Source organism: Lissotriton helveticus, chromosome 10 (genome assembly GCF_964261635.1).
Source record: "Lissotriton helveticus chromosome 10, aLisHel1.1, whole genome shotgun sequence".
In the NCBI taxonomy this organism is placed as follows: Eukaryota; Metazoa; Chordata; class Amphibia; order Caudata; family Salamandridae; genus Lissotriton; species Lissotriton helveticus.
The window spans coordinates 422,629,541-422,656,416 of record NC_136071.1 but is presented as its reverse complement, the minus strand read 5'-3'; the positions used below and the strand labels follow the sequence as shown (position 1 = coordinate 422,656,416).

The 26,876-nt window shown below is 42.7% G+C and overlaps 1 protein-coding gene across 1 annotated transcript in view; it reads left to right on the top strand.

Annotated features, from left to right (window-relative positions):
• The window catches only part of LOC144784026 (syntaxin-binding protein 4-like), a 1,158,996-nt gene that overhangs the window by 604,252 nt on the left and 527,868 nt on the right, over nt 1-26,876 (top strand). The window contains exon 18 of the mRNA XM_078662726.1: nt 23,458-23,518. Within this exon, the coding sequence (XP_078518852.1) occupies nt 23,458-23,518 (61 nt within the window). The remainder of the gene's footprint in view (nt 1-23,457; nt 23,519-26,876) is intronic.

The following is a 26,876-nucleotide window of genomic DNA, read 5'->3' as shown; positions in this document are numbered from 1 at the left end:
GCCCTCGGTGCAACTAGATTCAAAAAAGTGGCCGGCACAACAAAGCTGGTAAAGCCATCCAACCAAAAGCTAGGGGAAGAACCCCAGGTTTCCTGTAAGGATATAATATCATGGCTAGAGACAAAGTCGACCCAAGCAGGGTCTGCCCTTTTTGTTCTGATGCCGGCAACATTCCAGCTGATGATTTTACACTCTGCTGATACGTCAGGGTTAGATAGAACATGAGTTTTAGGCATGATCGGCGCTGGCAGTCAATCTATCTCTTCAATGTCTGAAAGGGGAGCAAATCGGTTACTCAGGGCTGGGCCACCGGTCAATACGGGTATACATCTTTGCTGAGAGTGGAATGCCCACAAGGGACCCGAACCCCATCTGGGGCGTGCAGGCGACTCCCCTGAGTTCTTGCACATCCCAGATCTATCCCCATGCCCTGCCTTCCATCACAGGGCGCCGCAACCCATGGTGTATGGCTGGGGTTGGATAGAAAAAGCCCAGAGGGACGGGTCTCATGTGCCCAGAATGTGTGAACTCCGAGCCATCCCAGAACAGCCTATCTGCCAGGTCCACACCATTTAAATTAATTATGATACAGTCCCCCTCTATTTTCTTTGGGCGTTTCCCAATCCAACCCACCCTTCTTGCCATGATAATCCCGTTAGAAATGTCCAACCCTCCACTACAAAACTCATTACACCAAGCTCTGGCCTTTTGCATCAAATCTGGGACTGACTCACCCTCTTCCTCTTGTAAAGGGGGAACTCCTATAAATGTGGCCACTAAAGGAGCGGCCTCTGGGGGCAAGTCCAGTTTTATTTTACAACCTTTTGCTGACATGCTAGGACCTGGGGTAGGTGTCGATACACTACCGGCCACGGAACCTGGCCTGGCGGAATCCGAAACTATGCTGCTTGATCGTGTGTGAGTCTCCCGGCTCCTAACATTGACGGAAACCGCTCCGTCACTGGGCAACAGAGGTCCAGAGGGTCTGGGGGCCTCTTTGGGATTTTTACATGAGGAGTCAGTTTCAGACAAAGGTGTTTCCTGGCTCAAAGTGCAATTTTTAACATATGTATCTATTAATGCACATTTCTTAAGAAGACCGGCTGCACGTGTATTCAAAGTGTCCCCAATGTCTTTTGCTATACCCATTAATAATGGCTCAAATCGTGCTAGAAACATGGACTCTAGCTGGGCTCCAAGAGTGTCATTGGTTACAGCCACGCTATTAGATGGAGCATCTGGCTTTTTCCTCCTTTTAGTGTTCCTCTTAAGTTCGTGGCCAATGGCCGGGGTACACCGTTCTGAAGGTAGGGCTTCGGGTTTGCCATGTGACGGACATACAGAAGGAGCCGCAATGTTCGTAGGTTGGATCAGTATCACTTCAGGCTCTAATGGAATATGTGGTGTTTGATCAGTATCGATAACCTCCGTGTGGTCTATGAGGTGCGATGGGGTTAGGCCAAGTTCTTGCTCTGCATTCGCAATTTCCTTCGTAAGGGCCCCGACAGCGGAGGAAAGGTAGGAAATGATCGCCTCGGAGTGTCTAGGCACCTTTGCCTTCTTCCCCCCCTCCTCGGGATTAGTAAGTTTCTTGCGCTTACCCATCTTGAGGTGTCAGGAGGCTAGCCCAGCCCGGCCTCTTCTGGCCCCTGACGGCCACAAACGGCCCGCCCTTTGCCTGGGTTTAGCCCACGCGTGGTCCTGCGACGCAGGAGGAGCAGCTTTCTTTTAGGTGCATCCAGGCGCGGAAGTGACTGGTAATAGGCGTCGTCCCAATCCAGCGAGGGACGCTGGATACTGTAGTTCACCCCTCTCCCCGCTCGGCGACTATTAACTCACTAGAGAGTTGTTTAGAATTGTAAAGAGACAGTGAAACCACATTCCCTGCTCTTCAGAGGTGTCCCTTTCTGCAGTTTTCAGTTAGTTGCCCTTCCTATCTCAATGAGAATACTGTGTATGTTTCAGTATAACAAGGGCAGACCAGGCGGGTTCTTGAAAAAAATTATCTTCCCTCTGAGAAGTATTTGATCATTTTGAATCAGGAAACAGACTAACAAGGTCACCCTCAGATATATGCTCAAAGACATATTTCCAACTAGCTGTATCTTTCACTGGGAAAGGAATTCTAACAATCGTTTCATATTCTTTTTTACACAGGTCTATTCTACAATGTTAGATTCAAGCTAAATAATCCATTGTTGGACACAACAATCCTCAGCAACAAAACCTAAAATGTTAGAAATAATTATTTTTATACAGCTCCTAAATTGTTTTAAAACCAGTACATTTACTGGGAATCCAACAAGCTGGGTTTTATCCTGAACACAGCACTGAGATTGCCGTTGTATCTTTCCTGGATGACCTTAAAAGGATGATAAAGGCAAGAGGCCCAGGAGTACTCATGGACGTCTCTGCGGTGTTCGATAACCACTGATCGAATTATCCTTCTAAGCAGATTGTTAGACATTGGTATAAAAGGCAACAAAGGCATAGTGGTACCTGAGTGTCTTTCCACTCCTAAAGAAGTTGACCTATGCGTGCCTCAGGATTACATTCCTTTTTTCTTTTAAATCATATTTTATTGATTTTCAAATTATGCGCATCACATATCTCTACACGTTGGTGTCAGCTATGCATTTGTCTTAATATAAACTGGTTCTTTAAAAGTAACTTCCCTCCCCTCTGCCTCCTTGAGTTGCACTTGCTTTTGCTGGTCCTCTATTCAGGTAATGTTCATACGCCCCGAGCTTCTTCATGCCTCTTGCTGTTACCCCACTTCATATAGCCAAGTGGATGCTCTCTGCTGTCGTACTCTCTATGCTGTCTGGTCTTTTTCCTCCCCCCTCCTTGCGGGTGTTGTGAGCAATGATGCTTCTTCCCTCTCCTCCTCTCGTCCATTATCTGCCAGGCTCCCCACCAGCCCATCCCATGCTTTCTCCAAGTTGCCTATGCCTCTTCTTGCTTCTCTGAGCAGTATTCTTCCTTCTGCCCCTGCCCACTTCTACAACTCCTTTTTCCATATCCCTATTCTTGGACCCCCAGGTACCTTCCAATTTCTAGTTATCTCCCTTTTGGCCAAAACATATGCCAAGTCCTAAAATTACCCCGTCACTTTCGTCTTAGCTACATTTGGAAACCACCCCAGTATGTAGTGTTCTGGTGTTTGGGGTAACTCTTTATCGATGACCTCCCCTATGGTCAGTCGTACCTCTTCCCAAAACACAAGCAATGTAGGACAGTCCCAGAACATGTCCACCATATGTGCTTCCTGGTCTTCGTATCTGGGGCAGGCTGTTGAGCCCACCCCGAAATATCTTCTGATTCATGTCAGCGTAAGGTACGCCATATGGATGTCAAAGTAGTGTATCAGTTTGAACCTCGCATTCCTGGAGACCTTCGGGGGCTCTCTACAATAGTCTCCAGAGGTTTCTGCCCATCGCAGAGAATCACCTATAGAATCAAGAAACCGTTTTTATCCATCCTGTCGATAGTGCTACATATCTAAAGCCATCCAATGCTCTGGGCTCTGTAGTGCCCATGCCCCAGTGCTTCCGTATGCTCAATGTGATTGCCCTGTGCATAAGGAAGTGGCCTCTCGGTAGGTCATATTCAGCCTGCAACTCTTCAAATGGGAGCTGCTCTGAGTCCCAGCAGAGATCTCCGACTACTCTCAGGCCTGCCTCCTCCCAGGATTCCAGTCCTGCCCATCGCCTCCCCCTTGGAAGGTGTTGGAGCAGGCCCAATGGCAGTTCAGGGGAATATGGAACTCTGCTTCCCACTCATCTCAGGTATCTTGCCCAGCACCTCGTCACCATCTTAACTTCAGTTGTGTCCCCCGTGCTCCATTTTACCTTTAGTAGTATTTTTGCTAGTGTCTGAGCTGAAGGCGCAAACGGATTCTGCCCTCTGTCTGGGTTCCTCTCAGCTAAAAGCCACTGAATCAACCAGCTCAATTGTGCTGCTATATAATATGCCTCGAAATCCGGGACTGCTAGTCCCCTCTCTGCTCTGGCACATTGTAGTGGGGCAAGTGCCACCTTAAATCCATATGAAGGAAGTGGTTGCCGAGTCTAATTCTCTAAATATCGCTCGAGGGACCCGCAACGGGAGAGTTCCAAAGAAGTGTAGTATCCTTGGCAGTGCCAAAATCTTCAGTATGGCTACTCGCCCTGCTACCAATAGCAGTAGAGACCCCAGAAGTCCATAGAGGATCAGATTGAGCGTATTGCCCTAATCGCATTGCCTTCCAGGAGCTTGGCAGGGCCATGATATACTCTTACCCCTAGATATGTCAGACAGCTGGGTTCCCAATGGGGGCCATCCAGGTCTATTGGTGGGAGTCTATAACGCGTCACACTAAAAAAACAAAGGGCTGAGCTCAAACACACAAAATGGGAAATAAAAAAAGACGCAGAAAACGAAGGCTGGGCAAAACTCTTATATAACTCCAAAAGCAACAATAGTGCCCGCTTTTGGCAATCAGTAAATAAGATCCTACGCCCAGATCACAAGGACCTCGGCTCACACATTGGGGAAGAGCAGTGGATTAACTACCTTGGCAGTCACTTCAACGATCCCTTGGGACAGACAGGGGTACAAAGTAGTACCAACACAGAGCAAGCACTCGCAACGATTATGTCAACGCCGACAAACCTGGGAGATCAACCCCAAGCCAGTGACACTCTGGCACCATCAGTAGCCCAGCAAATAGTCCTAGTAAAAAAATAGATTAGCAAGGGCAGGAAAGAAGGCGCTCCAGGTCCTAACGGCATTCTGCCAGCCCTGTTCAAGGAGAAAGACACAGAATGGGCAACTATACTACAACCTTTATTCACAGAAGTCAGACTCCTAAACAGAATTCCAGACTCCTGGAGAGGGTCGACGATTGTCCCCATACACAAAAAGGGAGACAAAACGGCCCGGATAATTACCGCTTAATAACCCTCATTGACAACGAGGCGAAATACTTTGCTGGAATAATCTTAGAGGAGATTGTGACATGGGCGGACTCAAAGCAGATTATACCATGGAACCAGACGGGTTTCCGGAAAAAAAACAGAACAACAACTAACATCCTGGCAATCTCGCTGATTATTGACGGAGCCAAAACAAAAAAACTGCCGCTGCACTTGTGCTACATCGACTTCACCGCAGCCTTTGATAATATCGAGAGAGGCATGCTGTGGCAGAAACTTGCACAATGGGGAATACCTCAATCACTTCTTAATATGCTGAAGTTACTTCACTATGATACCTGGGTGCAGGTGAAGCTGGGAAGTGGGACCCATATGTCTTCCAAGGTTCGTACGACCAAAGGGCTAAAACAAGGGTGTGTGTTAGCCCCGACCTTGTTCAATCTGTTTATGGCAGATCTATCAGGCCGACTCGACACATGCAACTTCCACTCTCCGAGGCTGGGAGGAAAATCCCTAAGTAATCTATTATACGCGGATGACGTGGTGCTTCTAAGCCACACACATATTGGCCTCCAGAATTTGCTGATCGAAATGCACAGTTACGCAACGGAAAACAACCTAAAAATCAACTTAAATAAAACGCGTACGATGTCGATCAATACCAGGAATAAACATCAGAAGCCCTGGAATCTGGGCGGCCAAAAAATAGAGTCTTCACGAGAATATAAATACTTGGGACTTATCTTTGACACCGAAGGCTCATTTGCCCGGCAGATGGAGGAAACCAAAAGAAGAGGAGCCTCGATCGCGATCACATTGAAAAATTTAGCAAATCAACTATCGGGGCCGACTCTAACACCATATTTAAAAGTCATCCAGGCCAAATTGCTCCCTTCAATTTCCTATGGCAGCGAGGCACTACGAGGAAGAGACTCCAGGAACCTAGACAACATCCAGGTAAAAGCATATAGAACTTTGTTCTCACTTCCATCCTACAACTCGCCTGCCCAAATAAGGCTTGAGTTTGGCTTAAAAATCAAGACCTTGCAAGACAAGGAGCTTTCATTATCTGCTGCCACAAACTCTGCTCAGCCCTCAAAGACACCTTAAACGCGATGCTGTGGCAAGACATACAAAGCAGGGATGAATCTCAGGCACGCTCCTACTTGAAGGCAGCTTTGGGGGCTGTCAAGGCAACCGCACTCTGGGACATGCATCTGGGGCACAACCCCTTTAAAAAAGTGGTTTGGAAAAACGTATAAACTATTTCCTTAATAGAGGACAAGGCCGCTTTTGCAAAAAGAAACCATGCATGGATGACATTAAACATGTACAAATCTCTGACACCACAACCTTACTTCAGCCAGGGCTACCCAAAAATTACAAAACTGAAGTTTTTGAAATATAGATTAGGGATCCTGCCCAGCAGAGAGCATCAACCACCATGGCTCAGGAGCAATGACCACGAAGTCTGTCCACTCTGCAATCTAGCAACCGGAGACATACTACACATGACCTGTCTCTGTGAAGAGTTCCGACAAGTCCGTCGACAGCTATTAAGGGACCAGCTCAAGCAGATAGGGACCAGCACGCGAAGGCAGGCTGTGCTTGCATGCTTGAACCCTGCAAACACAAAACTGAACTGTAGATATGTCAAATTTCTGACTACAATAGAGCAAAGCCTGCAAAACCTACAACTGGCAGCAACTCCTGGCTCTGGGACCTAATGGATGAACCTTGGGCCACAAAAGTCTAGCCTGCCCTGGCTCAAGGAATACTGCTCGACAACTACCCTCGGTCTCCCACCGCATGCCTTTTGACAAAGACGATTACACAGACTATATTTTTTATCATATTTTAAGAAATTGTTTTAAATGTAGTGAATGTACTAGTTTTAATTAACTATACATAATAAAATGTACTTACTTATAAGGCGTCATAGGGAATAGTTTCGATTTCTGCCTGTTGACCTTGAGGCTAGATAGTCTACCAAATTGCTCCAACATGGCTTGTGCACCGTCCAGGTCCGCTCCTGTATCCTGGAGGAACAGCAGTAGGTCTTCCGCATATAAGGCGATGCAATGGTGTGTCCCTTCGGTCATCAGACCTCAGTAATCCTGCCCCTTTCTTGCTCTGCCAGCCAGTGGCTCCATAGCAAGAGCAAATAACAGTGGGGACAGCGGGCAGCCCTGCCTCGTCCTACATTCCACTGTGTGTCTGGAAGAAATAGTCTTCCCAGTACGCAACCTGACCGTTGGGATTGTGTATAGCAGAGTGACCCATTTCAAGGAGCCCCCTCCCAGGCCCATCACAGTCATCACTTTGTAGAGGAAGTGCCATTCTCGACTATCAAAGGCCTTCTCGATGTCCACAGCATAGACCACTGCTTTAGGCATCTCATAGTACTCTGCATCCAAAATGTTTAGAAGCCTACGTATGTTTATGGCTGTGTTCCTGCCCTGGTATGTTTGCGGCCTGGCCTGAAAGGACCAGCGTCGGCATGTGCTGTAACAGCCGGGTTGTCAGTATTTTACTTAAGATCTTGTAGTCCATGTTTAGCATGGATAATGTCCTGTACCCCATGTGATTATGTGCTTCTTTTCCCTGCTTCAGCACCGGTGCAATTTCAGGATTCCATTCCTTCAACACTACTTTTCAATATTTCTATGCGACTCCAGGCTTATCTAGTGCAATCTAGACATAAGCCTTTTATGTACGCCAATGATATTCAAACTATTTTTGGAGTATACCCTAATGAGAGTGAGTATTAACCTCCAACTTCCTCTTAGTAGATAGCTTTTCAGTCACACTCTGGTAGATGACCGAAAACTATTCATGTTGAACCCTAATAAAACAGAAGTTTCAATCTAAGTGCATGGCCTATGCTTCCCTATTTGTATGGGCCCTTCTCCATCCTTTACTCTTGTGTGGTCGAAATCGTAAAATTTATATAGAGTCTGACCTTGACCCAGTACCCAGTTGCAAAGACCCCAAAATCTTGCTATTATCAGCAGAACACCTTATATTGAAGACTACCATTTGTAAAATTAGTGTTAAAAAAACCAACAATTCAATATAGATTAGACCATGGAAATTCCATGTTGTTTAAACCCCTCAAACATCAAGCAGTGCAAAACACTGCAATACAACTGTTTATGACCTTAACAAATCTGACCCAATTACCATCGCAAAAAAATGGGTTGGCTGCCTTTCAGTTCATGGTAGAATCATCTTTACGGCTATGTGTATTGTCCATAGGCTATTTCTGCTTACTGGACAGTTTTTATGGCCATTACCGTTCAGTTGCACAAATTGTGAAAAATCTGAGATCCAGCAATTCTTTCCTTCCTTATGGCCCAAAATATCAGGGGAAAAGTTTTGGTGACGGCGCCTTTTCTGTGGCTGCAGCAAAAACTTGGAACTCTCTTCCCTTAAGCCTCTTTAGAAATACTACCAAAAGTATTAAAAACCTATCGGTTTGATAAATAGCCTTACAGTTTTTGCTTCCTCCATTGTAAGTGCCAAGAAACCGCTCCCAGGTGAAAGGTTACTCTACATTATATATACTTAACACATCCATTCAAGTTTTCCTTGGGTGCAAAACGGTGTGGTGCACACATGCCATGGCTTGCTACTGCAGAAATATAATACTCAGTCAACGGTGTTAGAGGTTTAAGAATTCTGCCATTGCACTTTCAGAACCAACTGTTAAACCTATGACTTTTTAGTCAACATGTTTGGGAAACAGTGTTATAAAATGCACCATGTGACCTATACTTAAAGTTTTTCAGGAGTGAACCCAAATATCCCCCTTCTGTTTCTCTGTCTCACCTTCCACCATGGAATTAGGCACACTTGTTGCGGTATCCCACCCCTGTGAATTTGTTGTAGGTCGGCATTTGGAAAAATGTTCTTAGAGGCTGGTTGTCGGCATGCATGCTGAAGTTTGGGAATGTCTAAGAGGTAGGTAAGAGACAGAAATGTAGAAGATTTTCTTTACGCACTAACTTACATTAGGGTAGAGATGTTTTGAGGCTTTTAGGAGAAAGAAAAGTAAGTGTCGTAATTTTTGGCCTGAAAATGGGGAATCTCCAGTGCTTAATTTGAGCCGGTGTTTTCTGGTGCTTGGCACCAGCACTTAATTACCAGCACCAGCTCTTATGAAACGCTGCCACATGGTGGCACTGATTGTTTTAGTTTGGGGGGCCTGGAATAGTCTGAATTGTCACATTTGTACTGGTGTGATGGTTATTAGGCAATGGGTGGTGAAAGCTGCAGCGGTTTCCTAGCAAGGGCCCTGGGAATCTCACACCTAAATGTGGAATGTGTGAGATGGGAGAACCATGACATTGGACTCAGTAGCTGTCCTCTGGGCAGTATAGTGCGTGGTAGTTCTCCGTTAGAACTTTGTGGGTCTGTCATATCTTAGGAGTTGTATCCTATGGGATAGTAGGCCTTGATAGTTCAGCCAAATCAGCTTTCTGCGTAGGATTTTAGTGTTGGTGTGTCCAGAAGCATGCCACCCAGTGTGAGCACTTTCTTTAGGAGAGCAGTGTTGGTAGGTCCTGTGATAGAGTGTGATGTATTCCTATAGGTTCTGTATCGATCCCCCTATTCCTGACCCTATTCTGGTTAACAAGTTAACTAGCAGCCATCCCATGAGGCAGAAAATCCCCATGATGCAGAAACCGTTATCTGATTAAGCCACACTACGGCACAGGAACGTGTTATCTGATTAGGTCATAACGCTTGCCACCTAATTAGACAAGCGATATTCCTCCAGCCCCTGATAAGGCATACGGAGTTCTCAAAACAAATCAAACCTATGACAACCTGGGAAAAACCCTGCGGCCATTGTTTTGATTTCACAGAGAACTTCAGCAAAAGAATGTGCTAACGACCAAGTCGTATGACATCCTTATTGACGTATCTATGTCCATCCTTACGTCAATCTCGGCACCTTAAAGGTATAAATATTACCGATATTGCCCTATGCAAACACACGCGGTGGTGACGAGATCGGAGCAGCCAGACTTGCCGAAGCCCAGAGCAGAGCAGACCCCGCTGGCGCAGCCCCGCCTTCCTGACGCGCTGAGAACGACACGCTGCCTTTCTCCTGCCGAGAAATCCAGCTCCGGCGCTTCCGAGTAGCCCTCGCAGGCAGCTTGGAATATCGAGACCAGAGACGAGAGATACCATCCCTCATTCATCCTAAATTCCAGGTACAGAACTGAACAACCCCTCGCAGAGAATTCTTGGGTCAGTCACTTGGCAAAACAAACTTAACTTAAACTGCTAACTTTCTATTCCCGCCCACGTATTAGGCTTAGGTCAGGTACACGGGGTAGGCGTAGCTAGAAACATCAGTTGAGTACGATTAGTCAAATGTATATGTGTATGTATCTATTTTATCCATTTTAAACCTGCATATGGCTTAGAAACCATATAAATGTTTTTACAGTATTATTTTATACTTCTGCTTTTATTGTATGCACTTTACTTAACTATAAGTATTGCGATAATATCGATCCATTTCTCTTGTATGAGAAAAGAGACTGATCAATAAATAACATCTTTTATTGAACACGCCCGTCTCTTCCTTTTCTCTACAATCTGGTGAGACTAAGAATGCACGTACTGACTGAGTAAAATAAGTCGTCTTTTGTTTTCACACGACTCTAGAGATACACTCTTGATTAGGGGAGAGCAAAGTTGTCATGTTCTATGGTTGTCAGAAACTACATCCCTTCTTGTCTATCCAGGGAGGTTCAACTCCTCCTTGCCTATTCGAGAAAGTTTCTAGTGAACTCTGAGCTAGCTGGCAAACCCAAAACTTTAAGTCTAATATCGACAGTAGTAGACCTAGTTAACATCTGGTCTAGGCCTATACTATTGAAGGTATTATTCCAATGCGCAGAGCCTATTGGGATAATAGGAACTACACTACATGGCGCCCAACTCGTTTGGATAAGGCGATAAAACTAATGTAAGACATTTAGCGTAACTCAGTCGTGCTTTTTCACTCAGAACCCCTTTTTTCCCATAATACTCCAAAGACGTCTGGAGTGGGTGAAAGGTAATATCCGCCAGACCTCGCAGGAGGAAACTCCTATGTATGGTTCTTGGTTTAGTCAACGTTGAAGGATACACTGTTCCATAATATTGTGCATCTAATCTTTGTTTCCATAAGAACCTGATCTGCAAACAAACAAAATAACCTTCTGGACAGTACAATGTCAGACAGTGAAGGAGAAAGAGAGGCAGCTAGAATAGCAGCTGAACTCGTAGCAGCTGATACTGCTATGCAAGAAGCAGACCCGGGTATAATACTCATCCCGGTCAACACAAGAAAATCTATAACTTTAAAACTTATAGAAAATGGACTGACACCTAGAGGTGGCACAGTCATATTCGTAATAGAGGCACACGAATATCGGCAGACAGAGGTATTCTATTCATGGATACACTTTCCAGCAGCAAAATGCTGTAACAAAGGTCTTCCACTATTACAAAACAGAGGAACCTCCTGGGGAGTATACTCCTTTCGAGGAGGTGGAAGTACCACTTAAATTTCAAGAGCACCTCCTCTTGTTTAATGGTGCCCTAAAACACAATAATCACATCACCAGGCTCGGTCCCTTAGGTAGACCAGGAGCAACGTGGCCGGTCCTAGCCGGATACACACCACATCCAGACATTGAAAGAATGCCTGCACCAGAGCTGTTAACACAGCTGAAACAATTAATAAAGTTACATAGACAATTAGTCCAGTATGTAATGCGGACTTCAACAATCCAACCAGCAATCAAAATTCCACAGCTGACCCCTCAACAGGGGAAGACAAATAAAATTACACCACAGAACATACAATCCTGCCTAGGTAGAGTACCAGCTAAACGGGAACAAATACCATTCTGGTTAGCACAAAAAATCACCCAAATAGAGGCGGTGTTTACAGACACCACCCCGTTAGAAAAACACAGGATTCTGACTATCTGTCTTCCAATGGGAATCGCACCACACGTGGAGGACTGTGACACTTGGGGTACAGTCTTTGCTTCCATCTATACAAAAACGCACGGTGTTCCATCCATTTCGGTAATACCAGATGTGCTAAAACAAATTCAAGACGAATACGGTCCAGAACCAGCTTTAACTCTTGGTATGAAATTACTGAAAGACTTCAAGCAGGTCTCGGCTATATTACTAGCCAATATAAAGGGAGAAGCAGCAAACGTGGTGATCCGCCAGAGGTTAAAAGAAACAGATATAGCAGATCAACCACCTGAAATTGCCAGAATCATAGAAAAATCCTATGAGGAACTAGGTAGAGATAGTTTAGGTGGAATACCAGTAAAACCCGACTGATAGAAAGTCCTGAAAAAATATTTTTTAATAATAATTCAACATCACAAAAAAAGAGCTGGGATGGAAACAAACAATCCAATCCTAAAGAAAAGAAATTCCAGTCCAGAGGAAGGTCTCCTCGGTGGAGAGAAAAATCTCCAAACCAAGGACGAAGGTCTCCCCAAAGGGAGCCCTCTGGGAAAAAATACAACCTTAGAAATAGGGATAATATAAAGAAACCTGATAGATATCAAGATATTGATACACGTCCCTCTCAATCTTTTCAGACTTCCTCGCAGAAATCGGAAAGAAGAGGACGATCAGAACAAAGAGAAGAGCACGCCAAGTCCAAAGACAAGGAACCTGCTCATCTAAAAAAGAAATTACAAATTCCAAAAAAGAAGGTAGCGAGTATTAAAATAGTTAACAATGCCGAGAATACTGAGGACACAACTGAAAAACGGAGAATGGGCTCAGACAATGCTAGACAGCGCAGCAGAAGTGAGCATAGCTCGCAAAGTCCTTATGAATCTTCTGGAGACAGTGGACACGAATGAATATCTTCAAGTGGAAACTGCAGACACCAGAGTTAGCAAACCTCACAAAATATATGAAATAACATTACGTATAGAGGGGGATAAGACTAGAAAAATAAGGGGACTATTTTGGGATAATCTCTCCAAGGGCTATGACATCCTTCTAGCTGAAAAAGACTGGCCACCAGAGTTTGTCAGGGACTGCCCTCATGGCGAAGAAATAATTATGCCTGCCTTCTCAAATCATATCCCAATTCATAAAAAATATACACTTGCAAGAAAGTGGGCAGTAGCTCAAGCTCCTGCTTTATATAAAAATCATGTAGGATGGGATGAGGACTCTCCTCCTCACAAAATCCAGTTAAAATCACAACCTACTGCACAAAGACAGTACCCAATTAAGCAAGAAGCTAAAAAACAGGTAAAAGAAATCCTAGATCAATTAGAATACCAGGGGGTGATTGAAACTTGCACCTCACAAATGAACAACCCTTTGTTTCCGGTCTCCAAACCAGAAATTCATATCGTCTAGTTTTGGATTACCGACACCTTAACTCATGTTGCAAAACTTTTGCAGTGCAAAACTCACATAGTGCTGCACTAATGAATAACATAGTGCGCAAAAAATACAAAACAACATTAGACATCTCTAATGGATTCTTTTGTCAAAACATAGCACCAGAGAGCAGATATTTGTCTGCGTTCTCAATAAATGGCACTCAAAAACAATTCTGTCGGTTAGCCCAGGGGTACAAGAACAGCCCGGGAGTATCCTCAGCGAGAGTAACAGAATTACTACAAACATATGATGACGAAGCATTATCTTATGTAGACGACATATACTTAACAGATGATGACTTGGATACTCACTTGAAGAGAGTGAACACCATAATACTTGGGTTCGCAGCAGAGGGTTACAAATTCAACTTTAAAAAATCCAGAATTGCCCATCTGACAGTCCTCTTCTTAGGATATGAATTATCAAGTGAAGGCAAAAGCCTGGCTGACAATTTCCTAGAGAAATGTGCCGTACTCCAAGCACCTAGAACGCTAAAAAACCTACAGTCAATTCTAGGCTTCCTAAATTTCGGAAGAACATACATTGCAAATTACACAGAAAGGGTCAAACCCCTTTATGATCTAATAAAACCAGATTTAAAAAAATCCAATTGGACTCAAAAACACACAGAAATTCTGAGATCCTTACAAACAGACATGTTAATTAAAACAAAATTAGAAACACGTAATAACACACGCAATCTTGTGATTCGAGTCATCCCAGGAAGATGCGGATTCACATACCTGACCTCTAATGAGGGAGAAAAGGTACCGATTGCATTCAAATCACACTTGTACACTAAAGCTGAAATGAAATTTAGCCCAACGGAAAAAATTCTAACTGCAACACAGACAGCTATAGCAAAAGAACGAGCCCTGGCACAAGGTAAACGAATAATAATCGTGACACCGATACCAGCCCTAGAGGCTGTAACAAAAGCAATCATTCCGAATGCTAAAGCGCTCCATCCGAGATGGTTACAATGGGCTAATTCTCTTGCTGCAACAGACGTGGCATACGAATTTGATCCTAACTTAAAAACACAAGAATTTCTCCAATATGAATTCGAATGTCCTCCGCCGACCGAAATTCTGCCTCTAGAACATTACGGCTGTATAATATATACAGACGGATCAGCACAACCCGCAGTGGGGGGTAAACAAGCTTACAGTGCTGCGTGCGCGATTGTTAAAGGTCGCTGGCACGAAGGGAAATTTAAACCAGCTATCACCAAAACACAATCTCTAGGAGATTGTACAGCTCAGCGAGCTGAACTACTTGCATTCAAGATGGCGCTTGAAAATACAGATCGAGAATTCCCCACACTCATTGTGTGCGATTCGTATTATTGCGTTCAGTCTTACAATGAATACTTGCAGATCTGGCTTCAGAATGGTTTTAAGGATGCAAAAGGAGGCACAATCAAGCATAAAATGCTCTGGGAACAAGTAGTTCTATTACAAAAAGAACTACCAAAGACTCACGTGATACATACGCTGAGTCATCAACGTGATGGCGTTCACGTTGCAGGGAATTCATTGGCTGATGAGGCCGCGAAGGCAGCTGTGCAATCGGCTTCCGTAGCTGCCATCACACGGTCAAAAACAAAAATAGACAGCGAAATATTACAGGCTGTCAGCGCTACAGAAAAGGATTCGATAGAAACACTCCCGAAAGGCTTTCCAGTAAAATACTCATACATAACTGATGCAAACAATGTTCCTTTTGCTCGAATCCCTGGAGTGGGGGATAGGGCAATTCCAAACATGGAACATAGGTTAGGACTAATAATAGCGGCACACGAAGGGCTTGCTTCTATACATGCTGGCGTCTCAGCCACAGTATCATTATTAAAACAGAGATACTGGTGGCCACAATTGAGAAGACAAACACGGAACTATGTTCTAGAATGTGAAATATGTCAAAGAATGAAAGTATCAACGGTGAGACGGCCAGCACAGACGCCCCTTCTAATCTCAGATAAACCATTAGCCTGTGTTTATCTGGACCACTGTGGTCCCTTACAAAGGGATGGTAACTATAAATATATCTTGGTCGCAGTGGATTCATGCACGAGATTCATATGGATGTGGCCCCAGCGATCGGCTGACGCCAGAACTGTTATAAAAGATTTGCGAGTCTTTATCGGCACATACGCAATTGGCGTGCTGCATTCTGACCATGGTCCTGCTTTTAGTTCTCGAGCTTATAAGGAGGCCATGGCCAGCATGGGCATTGCATTGCGGTACTCTTGTCCATTTCACCCTGAGGGGAACGGAATTGTAGAAAGAAAAAACCGTGACATAAAGCAATCTATAACAGCAAAGGTATTAGGTTCGGGAGCTGGGTGGGTCAAACATCTAATAAGTGTCCAACGTAGTCTAAATAACCTGCCAAGAAATTCTCTGAAGGGACTCAGTCCGTACGAATTATTGTTTGGAACTAGGATGTTAGTCTTAGATCTTGACAGTCAGACTTCAGTGGTGAAGGAAAAAAGCTTTGATATCAAAGATCGTTTGGCTATTTTACAGGACTTAAACAAAACAAGAAAAGACCTGAGCAACATAAAGTTGAAACAGCAGCCAACAACCACTGAAGAACCACCACCTGTCCCAGCAAGACCTGTCTAGATTCCAAAAGTCGGGGATCTAGTCAGAGAAAAGATCGCGGTAAAGAAGGAATTTGGGCCTTCTTACAGAAAAGCAGTTCCTGTCTTGTCTATCAACGGGACAAGATCAGTTGTACTACCGCCGCTTGCTGGTAAAAAGGAGAACCGATTTGTATCCATCGACCTGGTAAAACCACAATCATGTGGCCGATAACAAACAGTAGGCCAAGTGGACTCCCGATAAGTAGCAGAACACCAAGGTTTGCTACCAATACAGAGGTCCTAACTAAAAGGCTAATCACATTCGAAACGCCTATAGAAGAACAACAAGGACTATGCAACAATGCAATGGAACTTAAACCTCTGAAAACCCAAATAAAAACATTTAGCAGAGACACACCAACCTACAATGAAGTAACAAACGAATGTGCAAGAAACAGTAATCCTGAAGCAATTGGAACAATTGACAGAACTGCATCCGGCTACTTCATAAACTTCGATGATTCCTCTGAAGGGTTCAGTGAATCAAAAACACAGCCATCAACAAAAACATTTAAAGATAAAGCTAAAGAACTTTTGAAACAACTGAAAGGAACATATCTAATTTCTCCATGGATTGAATTTTGGGTGGGTTTTGGTGCATTTATCCTCATACTTTGGCTCATCATGGTACTAACTTTGGGACGCTTCATTGAGGGAAAATATGCTAAAATGGACACAGCAAGTCAGAAAATCAACTTGATCCTCAAGCCACACACATCTTCACACGTCGAGAAAAGAGAACTTTCTTCAGTCAACTTCACAGCCAATCCTATACCGGGTGGGGTAGCATGGGACAACACTGACTACGAAATTTATGGTCCGGTCGAAATCCTGAAATATCCACACCAAATTAAGATCTCATTGAGTGACTTTGTAAAACCAAGCTCATTTGCTGATGATTGGGACTTTGAAAGCATTAATAATATGATGTCTGACTTAGTGATGTCTGCTAAATTTACTAAACATGATTATTTGCAGGGTTCTACAAATTATGATAGTATGTATTGCTACAACCACTATGGTAACCATTTTTTACATAAATCTGCACAACCTAGAAATGTTTTAAATTATAATCAATGGGAACATTGTGCAACCCCTCCAAAAGACAGCTCAAGAACCTTTTATGGCAAATATTCATACTTTTCAGGTTTCAACACAAGTAATGCTGAAACATTTTATTTCAAATTGTCAAATAAGACAGGGACAAAGACCATGATAACAAACACGAAATTGATATATTCAGACTCATTCTTTGAACAAATGAATACTATTGGTTTTGATTATTGGGACAAAAATGTTGAAGTAAAAAATGTTTGGGGTACAAAAGAATGGCAAGTACAAGGTATAGAATCATTGTTTAGAGCCTGCATGATCCCAGAACAAATTATATTTTTAAATGACACTGTTCAACAAACTACCTGTCTTGGCCTAGCCAAAATCAAAGACTTAAATAAACCGTCTATTCCGAAACCAACAATGAACAGCAATAGTTCTACAGATGAAGAGATAGACGTAAACTATGTATTAGACCAAAACAGAACACATCCTGATTGGAAACAGTGGTTGATCTGGCCCACAGATACTAATAACTGTCAAGACAGATTCCTGAACAAAACACAGGGGTTCAAATTGACCAGGCCAGACCCTAGATATTCCCAAAGACAACACCCTGGGATAATAACAACCTACAGTGTGGGCAAATTATGCCTTCAATGGCTACAAACTTCCACACTGGCAGAAATTAAGCAACACCTAACTTTACTTACTGATGGTGCTGACTTGCGTGATTTCATTATGGGACCACGCAAACAGCGTCAAAAGCGTTTCATAGCAGCCTCTGTATATGCAGCATACAACGAGGCCTGGAAGGTGACTCAAATTGAGACAGCAGAAAGAATACGGGAAATTGACCGTATTAATTTGGAAAAATCACTTTCTGTAGTGGACAATGGGTTAATGACTCTGTCCTCCAGAATTTTTTCTTTGGACAGCATTGTGTCTTCAGCAATCGACATAATATCGCAAGACTTACTGTTGTTACAACACGGTCAGTCTCAATTGCGTTCTATTGTACAGCTTGGCTGGACGTTACAAAATCTGCGTTCAGGCTATGTGCCTTGGCGTTTAATCAACACAACGTCACTATTCAATATCTTTAACCTTACTGATAAACAAATCAGTATGGCACAGAAGGGTGCTGATTATACAATCCTGAGCATTGAGAAACTTGAGAGATTACCAGTGACAATGTCAGAACGACCTGTCAGTGAATGGATAATACATGGGATAATTAATATTCCAATATCAACCTTCAGGTTTCAATACTGCCAAAAATATATACAGGCTGGCATGTACGAAAAATTGGGAAAAGGGTACATTAAAACAACATGGAACTTGCCCTATTCACATGCATGTGTCAGTAATAAAGGACAGAAAGTGTTTCTTAGTGGCAATAATTGTGCAATGTCACTAAGCGGTACACTTCTGTGTAATGGAATTAGTTTGCATGGAGCCTGTGAAGGGAAATCAAATAACCTTTCATGTCACCAGCTAGGCGCACCTGCAACAAAGATAGAACCATTCTTTCAAAGACTCTACAATGGGAGTTACATTCTAATTGTGTATCGCAGATGTTGTAGTCTTATGCCCGGGACTCCTTATCTCGTAACTACGACTGCGAAGGTCATGTGCTGTGGACACTCATTGTTCCCCAGCTCCCTTCCAGACAGGGAGGCAAGGGCATGGCCCAACTTGAAAATTACTTCTATTCGAATAGATACTTAAAGCAGACTGAAAACAGTGCTTCTTCAGACGCCGACAAGGCTCACGTCATCAAAAGAAACGTATGATCTCCTAGTCGCAAGGACGACTGCAGAGATTCACTCCTTATTATCAACTAATTCCCCCATACATTTCGCAGAAATCCTGAATGAAATCTTAAATATTTCTGATACCAGTGGAGTCTCAAAGGTATTTAAGACAGTATTTTCGATGGCATTAACACCATTCAAAGCCATACTGGGTATTTTTCCAGATTTCGTCCATTCGATTTTTGGCGGATTTCCCCTCATTTTAGGACTAATTGCAGGAATCCTATTCCTAGTCCTTATATTTCGTTATGGCAAACCGTGTCACAGACAAAACACCTGCGACAAGGGAAGAAACAATCCGAGCCATTGGATACCGGGACCGGATATCAAAAATCCTGGGACTATCCCGGCTTAGAGACCTGAACATGACTTGGTTTTTTTCATTTCGACCAATGTGGCATCGATGTGTTTTACCTGTATTAAGGTGCCTGCTGTGCGGAGAAGAATGCGTGTTGGACACCTGTCTGACGCTACAATCGGATGCGCCAATGGATGCAGAAACATTGTTGAGTCCGATAAAGGCTCATGCTTTGTGCTGCGCTCAACGGCTACCAATCCTGATGACGGCATTCGTGGAAACTTCACCACTACGATTGAGGGGTAGTGAAGTTCAAGATGAAAGCAGCATCGATCAGGTACGACCTTCTGTCAGTAATATTAATCAAAACGTCAGTGGAGACAATCATGCGCACGAATGCATGGTTACACCTTTTTCCGAGTTAGTGGAACTCTCCCAGGAAGCTGTTGACAGCTTTTTCGACAGTCTAAATGATATGATGTTCTCACCAGAGCAGAAATAGAGACTTTTGAGCAAGCTCGCACACGGCGTTCCCTGAATTTGGCCTTCAACTAGAATAACAAAATACCATGAACAATTTTCCCTCCAGTTCACGGACAGCAATTTTTTCAGCAGCCAAAAATATTTTTGCATATTTTTCGGGACACTGATCTTCTGCTTAAAGTAAGGACTATTCTTAGAGAACTAAAATTTCTATTCTTAGATAGTTTATAGACATTAGCTGCCCGCTGGTATGTTCATACTTATTTTATTCTGTGATGGAATGAGCTCGAACCTTTCTTCTGTATTAAGAGCCATTTCATGTGTAAAGTCTCATATACAAATTAGTGATAGATGTATAGATATGCGTGATTACTTCAGCATTGTTCTACAGCTTGAGTGCATATAATACATGTGACTGTTTTTTCCGTATATTTGATAAATTCAAACTGCATTTTATGTATTTTGGGGTGGTAAGGTATACATAATACTCTACAGTATGTTTTACTATGCCTAGATTCGTAAATATGTCCATAGTTAGCGTGGAGTGGGTGTGATGTATTCCTATAGGTTCTGTATCGATCCCCCTATTCCTGACCCTATTCTGGTTAACAAGTTAACTAGCAGCCATCCCATGAGGCAGAAAATCCCCATGATGCAGAAACCGTTATCTGATTAAGCCACACTACGGCACAGGAACGTGTTATCTGATTAGGTCATAACGATTGCCACCTAATTAGACAAGCGATATTCCTCCAGCCCCTGATAAGGCATACGGAGTTCTCAAAACAAATCAAACCTATGACAACCTGGGAAAAACCCTGCGGCCATTGTTTTGATTTCACAGAGAACTTCAGCAAAAGAATGTGCTAACGACCAAGTCGTATGACATCCTTATTGACGTATCTATGTCCATCCTTACGTCAATCTCGGCACCTTAAAGGTATAAATATTACCGATATTGCCCTATGCAAACACACGCGGTGGTGACGAGATCGGAGCAGCCAGACTTGCCGAAGCCCAGAGCAGAGCAGACCCCGCTGGCGCAGCCCCGCCTTCCTGACGCGCTGAGAACGACACGCTGCCTTTCTCCTGCCGAGAAATCCAGCTCCGGCGCTTCCGAGTAGCCCTCGCAGGCAGCTTGGAATATCGAGACCAGAGACGAGAGATACCATCCCTCATTCATCCTAAATTCCAGGTACAGAACTGAACAACCCCTCGCAGAGAATTCTTGGGTCAGTCACTTGGCAAAACAAACTTAACTTAAACTGCTAACTTTCTATTCCCGCCCACGTATTAGGCTTAGGTCAGGTACACGGGGTAGGCGTAGCTAGAAACATCAGTTGAGTACGATTAGTCAAATGTATATGTGTATGTATCTATTTTATCCATTTTAAACCTGCATATGGCTTAGAAACCATATAAATGTTTTTACAGTATTATTTTATACTTCTGCTTTTATTGTATGCACTTTACTTAACTATAAGTATTGCGATAATATCGATCCATTTCTCTTGTATGAGAAAAGAGACTGATCAATAAATAACATCTTTTATTGAACACGCCCGTCTCTTCCTTTTCTCTACAATCTGGTGAGACTAAGAATGCACGTACTGACTGAGTAAAATAAGTCGTCTTTTGTTTTCACACGACTCTAGAGATACACTCTTGATTAGGGGAGAGCAAAGTTGTCATGTTCTATGGTTGTCAGAAACTACATCCCTTCTTGTCTATCCAGGGAGGTTCAACTCCTCCTTGCCTATTCGAGAAAGTTTCTAGTGAACTCTGAGCTAGCTGGCAAACCCAAAACTTTAAGTCTAATATCGACAGTAGTAGACCTAGTTAACGTCTGGTCTAGGCCTATACTATTGAAGGTATTATTCCAATGCGCAGAGCCTATTGGGATAATAGGAACTACACTACAAGAGCAGACCTTGGATGGAGAGGACATTGGTCAGGCTCCCTAGACAGGTTGTATATTTAGGTAGCGTCTATATAGCTCGAGTAGGCTTTGTGGAGCATGTCAGAGAGGACAGACAAGGGATGTAAAGAAAAAACAGATGAGGGGAAGAGTTTTTTTTTCAAAAATGGCCCCAACAGGAGTGTATGAGAACCAGGAGTGAGAGACATTGTCAAACGGCAGGCATACTAGATAGAGCACCAATTATAAACGACCCCGAAAGGAATTTTACTGAAGTCAAATTCAGTATTTTAGAGAAATGTTTAAGTTTGTCTTCTTGACCCATTCAGTGAATAGGTGCCAGCTAGAGAGCTATTGGAAAACATTTTAGGAAGACTAGCTTATCAGTATTTTTGAAGGGGAACACATTCAGAAAATTAGTATTAAGTCAGGATTGAAATTAGAATATATGTGTACTCCTTCCCTTACACACTTAGGCAAACTAGTATAAATATTTGAGATGATCGGAGAAATAGAGATTGATAAAAGTTTTAAAAACCTACCTGTGTGTCTTGATAATAATTTTTCAAAAGCACACAAACAGGCACTTAAAAGTTTGAGTGATGATGCGAACTTAACCATTAAGGTGGGAGGTTGTAGTTATGGGCACAGTAGACGATGAGTACCTGATATGTAAATTTCTGAATGTTAAAGAACATAAGTTAGCCGGGGGTAGTGTAATCTGTCCAGCCTTAAGAGAGATATTAAGTCAGTGTTGGATGATGCTAAGGAGTTGAATTGAATATGTGAAGAAAGCATGCATTCTTTTTTAATCAAAATCCTACTGTACCAGCTATTTATGGATTGACCTGAGTCCATAAAAGCATGTCAGACTTACCCATGATACCAATATTATCTAGTTTGAATTCTATCTCTGAAACTTTAAGTCCGTACGTACAGCATTTCCTCAAATGATGGGTATGTAATCAGGAATCCAATTGTGAATGATACGACTAATATGATAGCTAAAGTAGATGGTATGAGATTTGATAATGTGAATGAGTTCTTGGGAACTTTAGATATCGAAGCATTATATACCAATATTGAACAACATGATACTATTCAGGTAGTAGAGGATATACTACTTAGAGAAGAAATGTATGTGCCCGCAGTTGGTTTCTAGGTGGATCATGTGAGGGTCTTCCTTAAGTATAATATCTATTTATTTAAGGATAAACTTTACATTCAATTAAAAGAGACCAGTACGAAAGCTACTTGTGCTCCAAGCCTGGTATACACCCGTAAGTATTCTTAGAAAGCACTTCCATGCTGGATTGAGTTGTGGTGTGTGCATAGCGCTTACAACATCCATTTGTGTCGCTGAAACTCTAAGCCACGTGTATAGAAAGTAGCACTGTGTACGAGTGTGTTTGGAAGGGTGTTGTCAGTTATGGGCATATGTAGCAAGTGTTTTCATGTTGAGCATAATGTCCACCTGTGTACAGTTCTCATGTTATGGGACACAGCGCTTGCGGTGTGATGGGTGATGATGTGTGAGAGATGGAAACCTCAATTATAATTGTAATAAGGGCTAAAACATGTAGGCACTTCACTAGCCGAGCCATAGGGGCAGCGAGATGCAGTGGGCGTGCTCACAACAAAGAGTGGGGTATTCAGAGGAAGCCCAGTAAACCAACAGGGCAACACTGGGCCAGGCAGGGATGGTACTGCATGAGTGAAAGATGCCCACAGTCTTTTGTGGCAATAAAAGAAGGTGGCACTGAAGCTACCTCTCCGGTGCATGTTTTATCAGTTTGTTGTCAGTTGACATAGGTTTGTTACAGTTGCCATTTGCTGTCTCCTCTGCAGACCTTTGACCCCTTCAACTGCCCTGAAAGCAGCATCGTGGAACACCTGCGCCAAGAAGTGTCTGACCTGCGACATGAAATCTACCGGCTAAAGGTGATCATCTCTTTAAAAAGCACGTTTTACTAGGCAGATAGCACACATTGGCAATGTGACGTGTTTCGCCGTGATTGTCTTCACAGTGAAGCCAAATTAGAGCGGAGATGATAGCCTCGGATACCTGTTTGTAAAGGATTGCTAGTGCTTGCCATAACTAAACATGTATTGTAAAAATGGATATAAAGCAGCCCCCAAAAATGACTGCTAAACACAGTAAATCACACTGTGTTTAGTTACCTGTTCTCACAGGACACGATTACATTCTCAAAGAAGAGGAAGGAAGGTGACTTAATTCTTTGGAATGATGACATCATGCATTCAGTTCACGCCCAAGGCAGGGTGACACAGGAGACCAACCAATACAGCAGGCTCTAGGTATGCACTGATCACAGCCTCTGAGGGATTTGGCCCATCTAGTGTTGGTAGAAGAAAAGACAATAAAGTCTGTATTGGTGGCATAAGTAAACTCTACCATAAAGAACATTCACAACCTCAGTTCCCTGGTTTACCATTATGGAGAGCAAAAATGCAGAGTCCAAGCAGCCCATATCACGCGAATGACTCCAGGGTCAACTCTGAACAGTAATGTGCTGGAAATGAAGACTATTGTATTGGCAATCTAGTTTTTTGGGCAAGCATACTCAACAAGATTGAAGATATCTGCAGGGATACCTTGAGCAAGGATAAAAAAAATCCTCCCATAAGGCCCTAATGAAGTGGCATAGGGGTACTAGAAGTGAAACCCTTTTTGTACATAAATATAGATTTCACGAATAAGTATCACAAAAAGAAAGTCTCAAAAATGTAGACTGAAAAAATAAACAAAATTCAAAAGTAATGACATGAATTGCAACCCGCTAAAAATACTCATGCTCAGTTAACCTTACATCCTGAGGACCTTATTTAGGAGGCCCTTACACCGATCTTGTGTCACTTTTTGTGTTGGTGCGGCGGTGTAAAAAATGAGCCACACTGTGCCATAGTCCCAAAGTGACGCAGCTGAGCTGATGCATCACTTTGTAAACCCCTGTGCTACATTATAACTGCATCTGGTATTATGCATGCAGGGTGGGCGTTCCAACGCAGGAAAGCCGCATAGAAGTGACGCAGTGAAAGCCCAACTTCTAGGGCATCTCTACATCAAATCCTTACACCTTCTTGAAAAAGGCATAAGGAGTGAAGCAGGCCTTTTTTCACATGGGGCTTGCCCCATGTGAAAAGACACTTTGCTGGAGTTGCATATGTTTTTAGACACACTCCAGCAATGTGCCAATTTTGGGCCAACAGATACATCAGGAACACTGACGGACCTGAAAATCCTTGCGATATGGATCACAGTACAGTAAATATGGCGCATCTATGGTGTTGCTAGGATGGTGCACTGAAAGTGTTGCATCGCTGTTTTTCCACAGCAATGCAACACGTTTCATAAATGAGGCCCTATGTGTTCTAGAACCGGGATATTACTGTTCTAATTGGTGTCCTACCTTAGTTGCACTTTAATGGTTGGATCTACATTTACATACTTGATTGTGTGTACGTATTATATGGTTGGGATTTTGCAGATTAATACATTTGAGATTTTAGTAGTTCACAGTTACAATTATGAGTGTTTAGGAGTTGGAGCGATAGTTATTACAGCTGATGAGTGAGAAATCATTGAGAGTGACAAATCCTTGAGTACTGTTATTTAATGGATACGGCAAATGTCGCCCTTTAGAAGTTCCACTATTAAAATGGCAATTAACATGCAGATTTTAGTGGTTTGCAGTAACAAGTCCGCAATGTCACTGAAAATTCAGGTCTTTTTTTTTTTATTGAAATCAGACATCTTATACATATCTCGTAGCATCATTGCACATACTTAATAAAGTTCATACTTTCATAATGGCCAGAATAACATAATTAGCAATTTTCAATTATTTTAAGCATTCATACATCATTGTTGCTGTGCAGCCTAATTGTATTTTCTCTGTATTTGTATATATCCATCCAATCCCTTGTCTATCATTTCTTTCCATCCAGGCTATCAAAGGTTCCCATATATTCATGCCTTTTCTCATAGCCCTTACACCTTTACATTTATACAAAGAAATTTCCTGACAACCGATGAATATTAACCATTGATAATATGTGGGTGGCTCACTATCCTTCCATGCGGTAACAACCAGTAAGCGAGCCATCGCCATTGTTAAAAACACAAAGTCCCTCTCCGTTGGATCTAAGTTCGTTCGTATGTCATAGCCTAATAGCATCAGAGTTGGAAGTGATTTTTATCTCTTTATTTAGTAGCTGAAACCATAACTTTTCAATACCCTCTTTTAGCGAACCCAGCTTTTCACAAGAATAAAACATATATATATACTATCTGATGGCCCAATAGACATCTCGGGCATCTATCCATCTGTCCCTTTCCCCACTCGAATTGTTTGGCAGGCGTATAATAGAGATTGTATACAGTTTTATATTGTTGGGCTTTGAGGTTAGCTGACATAAAAACTTTTATCCCAATCTCTAAAACCATATCTATATCTACCTCTCCATCCTCGAGCTTACCAGCCCACTTAGATTCTATTTTGGCTATATCATATGGCTTCTTTTTTAGTAGCTCTTGATAGAAATCGTTGATTTTGCTTTCTGGGTTTCTCATAATTTCTAATAAAGGGAACAGTTCCATTCTAATGAACCCTATGGGTAGCCCTTTTATTCGGTTCTTTATTTGCAGGTACATAAAGCAAGAGTTCTTATGTATCCCAAACACTTGAACTAGTTCTATAAAATCCTTTCTCTCTTCATTAGAATATAAATCTGCCAATGATATGATCCCCGCTTGCTCCCCTTTCTTGGCCATTCCATCATAGAACTCTGGTGTCAAGAAATCAGAATTCCAAAGTGATGTACATTTATTATACCTACTAATTTGGAATTTTTTTCCCACTTTTTTCCAGATCTTTAGCGCACTCCTAATGCATTTGTATCAGGATTTTTTATAATAGTTAGGGTCACTTTGTCGTTGCTGTAATCCCACAGCAGCATCCCCCAGAGCTTGAATCTATGGATTTTGGTGATGGCGAGTTCCAGCGGTATTGCACGTATTAAATACAGAATCTTGGGGAATATCTTCATCTTAATTACATTGATTCTGCCAATTAATGTAAGATGGAGATTGTTCATAAGTCTAAGCTCGCCATTTATTTTTTCCAGCACTGCGTCAATATTGACCGCCCACAGACTATTAATTCCTGCTGTTATTTCAACCCCTAAATACGTGGCTATCTCGGTTACCCGAGAATCTTGTAGCCGGCACTTGGAGGAACATATAATTTGTGTTTTGGTTTTATTTAAAAGATATCCG